Source organism: Castor canadensis, chromosome 2 (assembly GCF_047511655.1).
Source record: "Castor canadensis chromosome 2, mCasCan1.hap1v2, whole genome shotgun sequence".
Taxonomy (NCBI): Eukaryota; Metazoa; Chordata; class Mammalia; order Rodentia; family Castoridae; genus Castor; species Castor canadensis.
The window spans coordinates 25,403,259-25,414,125 of record NC_133387.1 but is presented as its reverse complement, the minus strand read 5'-3'; the positions used below and the strand labels follow the sequence as shown (position 1 = coordinate 25,414,125).

Genomic DNA, 10,867 nt, shown 5'->3' with positions numbered 1-10,867 from the left:
TTGGGAGTATGTGTGTCTTTCATTCTCTTAGAAATGGAACTCACTTAGGATTATAGGCTCTATAAAATGCCACAGGGCTGGCAGAGAACCTCAAGTGGAAGAGTGCCTGCCTTAGCAAGTGCGAGGCCGAGTTCAAACCCCATTACTGCAAAAATAAAATATAATAAAATGCCACAGAAAAGGAATTCTTGTAGAAGGTTCACCATACCTCCTCCCAGCCCCAGAGAAAGTACTGCCTTCTCCCAAATTAGTTATTCCTTTCCTCCTATTTCTAGAGTCTTATAGCATCCTTTTACTCAGCTGTAGCCCTTCTCTACTTTCCAGAGGCCATATCATTGAAGAGCAGCCCAGGGCATTGCATAATTACCTGACACCACATACATTCCTTGTGTGGTAGATGTACACACAGTTATCTTGGTGTTTATTTCAAGAAGGCTCTTTTGAGGGTGGAAAAAAAAAATGTAAAACTTTCTTAACACTTGGTATAGGTTGTAAATGGTATTAATACATGCAAGTTCATTTTTAAAACATCAGGGCCATTAAACTAATGTGCAGCTTACATCAGATGTATTATTTTAGCCAAAGTAAACAGAGGCGCACCTAGAATATTTCAGTGTGGCACAGGGGCTTACGGACATGGCTGCCCCAGCCAAAGCTATAACAACTATTGGCAGAGATAGCATAAGAAAGTTCTCTCACACTCATATTTGAGACCTACCAGTAAGTGTTTGGGGTTTGTTTCATTTTTCTTTCCCATCTCCCATCTCTAAGGTGTTTTCTTAAGTTTGTTCTAACCCGGAATATATCATCTTGGACCCCTGATGTGGGGCATAGAAGTTTACTGAAAATAAAAAGTAATAACCATACACTAAAGTATCAGCCATATTCTCAGAGTTCTCTGAGTAGTCTGAAGGATGTTACTTAGGAGTGGAAATGTGATCTTTGAAAAGGCCTTTGAACAGTCTGAAGTAGATTGAGCTGCAAATAGTAGCTTTGTAGGCAGGAAGAAAATAAAAGGAAAATGAAAAATTGACTCCTCAAAATGCCATCACTCCCCTTTCCATCTTTTTTCTGTGTTGTACTAGTTAGTTTTTTTGATAAAGTAGAAACTTACTTAAATGTGAAGGTCTGTTTGCTGCCAATAGGCCAAAGTGGAGTCCTTAGTTCGGGCTAACTTTGCCAGAAGAAATAGTAGAAACTTCTGTTCCTTGGGAACCAGACATGTCAGATTCATCTGTCATGGGTTTCTTACACACCATCTCCATGATGCACGATTGGAACTAGAAGGAAAGACAGAAATAGAGATGGTCTCCATTGGCAGACATATGCAAGGTGGATCTCAAGCTTTGTATCCCCAAAGCCACACACACAGTGTCTCTCATACCCATCTACTCATGGTTTTTGTTGTTTTGTGTTTTTTGGGGGGGAGGTTGGTTTTGGTTTTTGTTTGGAGGCTTTTTGTTCTGTTTGTGGTACAGGAGTTGAACTTAGCGTCTCACATGCAAGGCAGGCGCTCTACCTCTTCTGCCGCTCTGCCATCCCTCCTCAGATGGTTTCGAGCAAGTCTTCCTCATCCTGAAAACTTTATAAATTCTAGTCTAGAGCCACCTGCCTCCTGCAGGAGGAATTTGGAAGGGAATGGAACTTACAACTATCAACAAACAGAAAATCTAGGGGTGGGAATGTAGCTCAGTGGTAGAGCACTTGCCTAGCATGGGTGAGGCAAATGAGGTGCTGAGTTTGATCCTCAGAATGGCAAAACAAAAGAAAAAAGATCCAAAATAGAAAAAACATCACTTCTTAGCCTACTTGGAGTTTCTGTGGCTTCTCTTGTCTGCCTTTAGAGGCCCTCTGACGAGAGTCCAGGGTGCTCTGAGTACAGCATCATTGACGGAAAGAACCAGGGACTTATGGGCCAGGACCTCATGGGAATGTGAGTAGACAGCTTTACCTGCTTATTCATGAAGCAGTAGATGATGGGACTGTAGACACAAGAGCTCTTGGAGAAGAAGGCAGGGATGGTGACAAGCCGCAAATCAAGCCCGTGGTTATGGTTGTTGACCATGTACATGGCCAGGGCAGCGTAGGGCACATAGCAGAGACAGAAGGATCCCACCATCACCACCACCATGCGGCTCACCTCCCGCTCAGCCTTCTGGGTCGTAGCTGACTCCTGCTGCTGAGCTGCCACCTGGACAGAGCACAGAGAGCATCACATCTCTTCCCTCCCCCCGCCCCCCCAACTCCCGGGTCTCTGGACCCTTTTCTGTTGGGGAATGTCCACTCTGCCTCTCTTTTCTGGCTGAGTGTCTTTGGCTCTCCTTGCTTGAGGAAGGCAGGATGGCGGTGGCTCTTTGGTCTGCAAGGTTGGAAGGGATCACATACACTGCCTCCCCTGGAAGTGCTGGGAATCAACTTAGAACCTCCACATCTGCTGATGAGCCATGCCCCCCAGCTACGTGCATCTCTTGACACTTGAGCAGAGATAACTCTGCCTTTATTCTTCATTCTGTTTCATCATTCCCCCTCCCCACTTCCTTTGCTACTTTTAGAAACCCCCTCCATCTGGCCATGGACATTGACATATATCTTATGTTCTAGAGCACTCACTCTTACCTCTCCTGGAGACCCCTGCCCCACTCCTCCCTGACCCTCTCGAAAGCCACTCACAGCCCTGAGAGTCCCCAGCAGCTGAGAGTAGGAGAAGCAGATGAGGGAGAGAGGCATAATGAAGCAGAAGATGAAGAGGAACCAGCTGTAGTACTCGCTGCTGTATTTGGTGCCCACGGTGTACCAGTCAGGGCCACAGGAACACTGCAGGCTCTCAGGGATAAACCTGCAAAGGACCAAGATGTCACCCATGGAATAAGCGCTTGCTCACTCTGGGTTCGCCACAAGAATTAATGGAGTGGGGATTCCTCCACTAGTGGGAGATTCCTGGGTTGTGTTCTCCACTTAGATCCCAGGAAATACCAGAAGGCTTTGGGCACAGGAATTTTCTTGTCCTCACCAGCAGAAACATCAGTAATTCTAGGGTAAATGTCACTCATCTCCCACAGCCCTTCCGCCTCGTCTACTCCAACTGTTTTAAGTATAGGTCAAAAACGGAAAGATAATGCCCAAGCTCTTTCCACTCACGTCAAGCTAGGCTGCTAGCCAAGTCAGAACCACTGCCCTGCACTTACCGGCTCCAGCCACAGAAGGGTGGAATGGAGACCCCAATGCCGATGGTCCAGGTAGTCAGAATCACCATCAATGCATGCTTGGAGTTGAAGCGGAAGTTGCCGAAGGGTTTACAGATGACAATGTATCGCTCAAAGGCCAGAAAGGCCAGTGACCAGCCTGTCACCAGACCTGTGGCAAAATGTGAGGAGAATGGGGTAGACAGAGTCCCACCCAGTGGAATGGAATACAGATTGGGTGGAGCAAATCCAGAGAGACAGGGTTGGACTAACATTTGGAGTTTAAAACTCAAATATCTTGCTTTGGTCAAAATTCTACTCTGGGCTTAGGGCCCCCGTCAACCAAGGTTCCAACCCTGGAGTAGTAGTGCCCTTTGCCTCTCCCCAGCCCTCTTCCCCTGTAGTACCTGCTACAGAGCCCAGGAAGGCCTCCAAAGCACAAATGTGGCGGTCAAAGAGAAAGTATCCATGACAGCTGGCGATGAAGACAGTGAAGACAGAAAAGATGCAGAAGAGGAAGCCCCCCAGGGACACATTGACCAGAATGTAGTTGAGTGGCTGCCTCAACTTTTTGTAGAGTAGTGTAGCCACCAGAACTGTGGCATGAGCAGTGTCCCTGCAAAGAAGACAAAGCCCATGAAGGCTGCCTGGAGGTGGAAGGCCCAGACAGGGGCAATGTGGTACTGAGGCCCATCCCAGGGCCCCACTGAGGAGGTGTTCTTGAATAGATAAAAGTCCTCCTCCTCTGACATCTTGTGCGTGGGCTGTCCCCACGTCCTCCGATCTCTTATACATTATCCTTCCACTGTTTTCCCTCCCCTGTAGGACCTGCCTCTAAAGATGCTTTTGGGTTCCATGAATTATCCTAAGCCTCCCAAGGACAAACTCTGGGATTAAAGATCTCTCACCCCCACCTAAACCTCCTTTTGTGGTATCAAAGCTGATTGTGTGTTCTTCAGAGAATAAAAGATTAGGGTCAAAGAATCCAGATATGCAATATTCACTGTGAATAAGAACAAACCAAATGGAAATTCCAGAACTGAAAAGTGCAGTATGTGCAATGGAGAATTGACTCTTTGACCACAGTGAAAACAGCAGAGTGGACAGCAAAAGAAAGGATCAGTGAACTGAAGCTAGCACAGTAACAGAAAGGTACCTGGAAAATTCCCAAACTCCTAGAAAGAAGCAATACACATCTAAATGTTCCCTGGGTTAAAAGAGAAAGTATAAGGGAAATTTGAAAGAATTTTAATTGCGGGTTGAGAGTGTGGTTCAAGTGATAAGAGTATCTGCCTAGCAAACCCAAAACCCTGAATTCAAACATCAGTACCACCACCACACACACAAAAGAATTTGAATTGAATGACAATAAAAACAATGTATCAAAAAGTGACAGATATAACTATAACAGTGTTTAGAGGCCAATTTATATCTTTAAATATTTATATTAACAGAGAAAAAAATGTTTAAAATATAAATTTTTACGTTAAGCTGAAAAAGAAGAGCCAAATAAACCCAAAATAAGGACTGGGAGTATAACCCAGTGGTAGAGTGAACACTTAACATGTGTATGGCCCTAGGTTAGATCTGAAAATAAATAAATAAGTAAACAAACCCAAAATAAATAGAAAGGAGATACTAAAGGTAAGCGGAAAAAACAATGAAGCTGAAAAATAAAGAATAGAGAAAATCAGCTAGGCACTGGTGATTCATGCCTATAATCCTAGCTACTTTGGAGGCTGAGATCAGGACAGCTATTCAATGCCAGCCCAGGCACCCCCCGCCCACCAAAAAAATGTGAGACCTTATCTCAACAGAAAAAAGCTGGGTAAGGTGGTACACACCTGTCATTGCAGCAAAGGTAAGGAAGTTTAAAATAGGAGGATCACAGTCCAGGCTTGTATGGGCTAAAAATGAGACCCTATCTAAAAATAAGCAGAGCTAGAGGTTTGGTTCAAGTGGCAGAGTGCCTTGAGTGGCAAGCTCAAGGCCCTGAGTTTCAAACTCCAATAGCGCCAAAAAAAGGAAAAAAAAAAAAGAATGGAGAAAATTAAAACCTGAGGCAAAACTAAACATAGCGCTCTCTCGCTCTCTCTCTCTCTCTCTCTCTCTCTCTCTCTCCTGTATGAACAGGAACTAAGGAAACCTAAACAGGGAGGGAATAGTTAGGGTTTTCAGCCCCTCGTGATGGGAACTTGCCCATCATCACCATTTAAATTTGTTTACATTTTTTTTGTGTGTGTGCTGCTGGGGATCAAATCCAGGGCCTTACACATGGCAGGCAAATGCTCTACACTCTACCCCAGCCCCTTTAAAAACTTAATTTACAGAGATGGGGCGTGGCTCAAGTGGTAGAGCAGCTGCCTAGCAAGCACAAGGCCCTGAGTTCAAACCCCAGTACTGCAAAGAACCTTAATTTACATATCATAATTGTATATATTCATGAGGTACAATGTGTTAGTTGAATACATGTATACAATGTACAATGATCAAATCAGGCAATTAACAACTCGATAATATCATTTCTTTATATTGGAAACTCAATATCTTCTCTTCTAGTTTTGAGTCTCCCGACTATGCTGTAGTCCCTCCTATCTAACTGTATTTTTGTACCTGTTAACCATCCCTTCATTCTGTTCTGCCTTCTTCCTACCCTTTCTGGCCTCTGACCACTGCTATTCTACTCTCTGCTTATATGGAATTGACTTTTTTAGCTTTCAGTTATCTTTCTGTGCCTGTTTTTTGTTTGTGATACTAGGGATTGAACCTAGGGCCTCGACCGCTTGAGCCATACCTGCAGTCCCTGTGCCAGGTTTATTTCACTTAACATAATGTCCTCCAGGCTCATCCATGTAAACAAAAGTGACAGGATTTCAGCTTTTTTGTGTGTGGGTGTGGTATTGGGGATTTTGACATCAGGGCTTCGTGCCAGGCAAGCACTCTACCACTTGAGCCACACCCCCAGTCATTTTCACGTTAGGTATCTTTCAAATAAGTTCTGGAGCTTATGCCCAAGATGGCCTGGACTTGATCCTCCTACTTATGTTAACCTAGTAGCTTGGATGATAGGCGAATTACCACATTCAGCTTTTTTATTGGTTGAGATGTGGGCTTGCAAACTTTTTTTGCCTGAACTGGTCTCAAACTACAGTCCCCGCTATCTCTGCTTCCTCAGTAGCTGGGATTACAGGTATGAGCTACTGAGCCAGGCTTATTTTTTTATGACTATATATTTTTTAGTTATTATCTGTTAATAGATAGCTACTTTGGTAGCTATCTCGGCTGTTTGAATGGTGCTGCAGTCCACATGGAGTGCAGATATCTCTTCAGCATACTACTTTGCTTTCCTTTGAATATATACCCAGTAGCACGATTTCTGAATCAACCATCACCATCTTGAAGATTCCTAAGTACTATGAAAGAGGCAAGTATGCTCTAAAGCTAGACAGAATTTTTGCCTTTGGAAGGAGTCTCAGAAATTTGCCATTGAGAAAACAGAAGCTCATGAAGACACTTGGTAAATTTTTTTGGAACCCCTAAAACCCCTAATATTCCTAACCCACCTCCCCTTAAAGGTCAATGTCCATGCAGAGTTTCTGTCACATAAATCAGATGCACCCTGGGTCTTCTAGTCCCTCCTCCTTCAAGCTTCCCACAGACCAATGTAGCTTAGAATGGCAATGTCCCTAACATTTGGGGTCTGGCACAGGCCCAAAAGAGACTCCACTGTAGAAAGAGCATTGAGTTCTCTTTCTGAGTAGGATGCTGGGTTGTCTATAAACTCCACGAGCTCCTGGCATGGGGCATATAGCAGGTACTTCATGTTTGTCTTGCTTGAAATATGTGAGTGAATGTCTGACCATTCACTCTCCAGCCTTCAGGACCAAGTAGGCAGAGTACCACCGAGAGTAATAATGGGTGCTCCCAAGTCAGACTGCCCAGGTTGGAGGCTGCACTCTATCACTTACTGGCCATGTGACGCTGAGACCTGCTCTCCCTGGGCCTATTCCCACCTGTGCAAAATGGGCTAACTATAGCTATACATTGAGAATTCGTAGAAAGAGTGTATGAGAAATCCCCCATGAAGCTGTCAACCTAGGGCCTCACACAAAGTACTCACAAAATGTGCTCTTCTGAGGCCACCAGGTTCATCTCTGAATAGCTCCAAAGGATAGAAACTTCTTTCTGGTAATAAGGCCATATGCCTTTCCCAGAACCTTCTCTCACTGACTCCCATTCTCCCCTGAGCCTCTCTGTTTCCCTCGTCCCTCTCCTCCATCACCAACCACTCCCCAGAGTCCTCTCTTTGTGGACTTCCTGTCTTTAGGATGAGCATGAACAGGGTCCAGGCCCAAAGGCCCTTTGCTTCCCAGATCCTTCAGGGCCCACTAGGAACTCTCCTGCAGAGGGGCCTAGGCAGGGCTACGGCCAACATGCTTCCCCTTTCTATGGCCACTATCACCGAGTCTGAGCCTGTGTCGGTTTTTGGCACTGGGCACATCGTGCACTCTCAGTGAACTTGCAGGCCTTATGTTCTCTCTGAATCTCTTGTTGGCTGTGTCCTGTCACTGCAGCTTGGCCAGACCCCTATGGAGTCTCACCAGTGTGTTGGCTTCACCTCTCAACTGTAGCCACTTAAATATGTAGTACACGAGTCCTCCAAGGCAGGACAGAAAAGATCACTAGAAGGAAGGTTCTGAGCATGTGTTTGGGGGTGCTGGGGGGCTCTGTCTCCCCTGCAGGTCCCTGACGCATAGCCATCCTGGATGCGGCCTTCGGTTTGGCTGTCCTCCCAACCTGCTCTCTGACATGGTCTCACGGTGGAGTCAGAGGACAGGCTCTGCTGCTCCCTTTTTCTCTCTAGTACAGCCTTGCTTTGCTCTGCCTCAGCACAAGTGCCTATCAAGGGTGCCTTTCTAGAAAGCAAGGAAACTGGGTCACTGATTTAGATCCACCTCCACCTCTTTTCTCCTTCTTTTGACCTTACTTCCTCCAGACAAGGAACAAGTAAAGTTCTAAGCCTGGCTGATCATCAGGGGTTATCAGTTTGAAGACAAATATTTTCCCCAAGAACATATTAATGCAGAAGAAAACCATTTGCACAGAGAGACTCCTCTTCCCTTTCTATGACAACTCCCTTTGTCAGAATAGAGGACATTATACAAAAGCCCAAGACAGCTCTATGGCACACCACTGAAGACCTCATTACTTGGATCACAACTTTGGGCACAATTCTTCAGCTGTTCCATCACCTCCCTATTTCCAGTTGATATTCTTTATTTGTTGAGCAAATATTTCAAATATTTCCCTAAAATCCAGGGTCCCATTTAATAAGCCATCTTATTGGCCCTATCAAAAAAGTTAAAGAAATGAATGAATTTTGATATGACATCTTCTCAGTGATCCCAGCCTGGCTCCTTCCCATTCTACCTTTTTCCTTTTCCTACACTTACAGAAGTGTAGAAGCATAAGTGTAGTGGTCAGCCCACTAGACCACCCACTCTCCTGTGTGAGCTGGCTCTTGCAGGCCTTGGCTACACTGGTCACCCAACCTGGATGGGGCCTGCAATGTTGGCCAACCCCCAGCCTTCCTTCAGACTTCAGAGCATCTTCTGATACACATGTGAGTTAATAAAAGCAAAGTCACGCTCTAGGCTGATCAGGATATTTGTTGAGTTCCTTTGAATCCCAAGCTAAAAGTGTTGGATGGAGAATAGTCAGCTATTTCTGGAAGAAATGCCACCCCACATGGATGCTCACCCACAGATAGGATCCTGAGGAGACTGAAGAAGAGATTTAACTAAGGGTCCAGAAATCACCAGGCCACCTCAGCTCCACCACACTGCCTGGGCAGGACCCAAAGCCACTTGAAGTTACTGATCCCTGAACAGATACCTGGTCCATGTGTTAACCTGACCCAAATGTAACAAGTCAGCCTCAGCAGTCTGCAGGACTCTGCTGAGATTGCCCACCTCTGCACATGGTTCAGACAGGAGTCTAACTGTTGTGGACACAGACAGCCCCGGCCCTCCCTCTTCCACTGTGCAGACTAGGTAGCCACATGTTTGGTCTCTCTTAGCACTGTCCCAAGACCTTCACCAACAGTGCTCTCCCATCCTAGCCCACCCCTCATCATAGGGAAGGACAATGGGCTTAAGCTGGGGGCAACCCAGCTCCAACTAAGATAGGGTAGATGCCTGCAGCAGCTCAGACCAAAAAGAGCATCACCCAAGCATACAGTCAAGCCAAAGAACCAAAACTTTCCAGAGTCATGGAAATCATGGAGTAAGGGGAGGGGAGAGTCTAAGAAGAGGGTGTGAGGTGAAAGAGTTGGGGAATGATATTAAAAACTGGAGTCATTAAGTGCATTTAATAGACACAGTGCCCTTCATTCACTCTGCTGGCTTTGGAACCAAATAATAAACACTAAGGCCTTACAGAAGACTGCGTGAAGGATGTAAGGCTGGTGTCTCAACCTGGCTACTACTGACATATTGCCTCAGGTAAGTTCTGGCTGTAAGGGCTGGCCTGTGCAGCATTGGATGCTTAACAGCATCCCTGGCCTCTGTCCCCTAGCTGTCCAAACCACCATTTCCACCTCAGTCATGATAACCAAAAACGTCCATGGACAGACAGATTCCACCCCTCCCCCCTTCCCTCTCTTATTTTGGGTCAAGAGGCAATTATTTAGATCTAGACTTACAGATTTCCAGAACCAAATGGAAAATAGTCAAGAGGAAATTTGTTTCTCTAGTTGTTCTACTTGTCCAGAAAAAGGAAAGGCCTAGAAAAAGTGGCTATTTTCTGAATAGTTTCAGGGCTTTTTCTTCTATCCTCATTAGGAGTTCATTTATTTATACCCCATTCTTGTGCAGAAATAGATTAAAAGAGGCTTGTAGGAATATATGGGGCACAAAAGGAAGACATGAATCAAATGTAGGGACAGAAGAAAGAGAAACACCACCAAGGAGTTAATGTCAAGAATGAAATTAAGATACAATTGCCACACACTCAGCTCCATACTATCTAGAAGCCATTTATTTACATAATTCAAAGTGGCCAGAGAATCAATGCAAAACAACTCTTCTTGAGATTATGACAGACAAGAAAGCCTCCCTGGGGACTTCACAAAGGAGACATTGGAGGGATATAATAAACAATGTCCTCAACAGCATCCCTAAGCACACACACAGGCAGTATTACAGGCCTGGGTCTATCACTGACCCCCAATATGGACTCAACAAAGCACAAAGCACAGTTTGGAACTATGAAATCTTGGACTCTGCAGAGCTCCTCTGATCCAGAGAAATTTGGACTATTTGGAGGCTTGAAATGCCTTTCTCTCTGAGTAAGCATCTAACCAGATCAATCTCACTACATCCTCAGCACATCTGTGATGAGAATCTTCACAGCAAATGTCCTGGAATGAATAGAAGAGTGAAAGAACGAAAGTCTTAAGAACATGTTCAAAAAAGTCACTAGTGGCAACAGATGTTCAGGTTGAACCCTTTAGCACTGGACTTGGTGTAGAACCCTAAACTTGGAGGACCCCTCCCTCCATCTTGTGATGCAGAAACCTAATGAAACAGTACCTTTCTCCGGTAGGCAGGAAGAATGGCCCTCACTTCTGAGAATGGGTTGGCCCTGGATTGGCACACATTTCTTTGTTCCCAGGACATAAAGTT

At 45.2% G+C, this 10,867-nt stretch overlaps 1 protein-coding gene across 1 annotated transcript; it reads right to left on the bottom strand.

Annotated features, from left to right (window-relative positions):
* Positions 1–219: 219 nt before the first annotated feature.
* On the bottom strand, positions 220–3,934 carry Opn1sw (opsin 1, short wave sensitive). Its single transcript, XM_020160322.2, is given in 6 exon segments — positions 220–1,280; positions 1,952–2,191; positions 2,671–2,836; positions 3,186–3,354; positions 3,590–3,787; positions 3,790–3,934. Coding segments are annotated over 6 exon segments (1,038 nt in total). The 3' UTR covers positions 220–1,160.
* Positions 3,935–10,867: the final 6,933 nt, after the last annotated feature.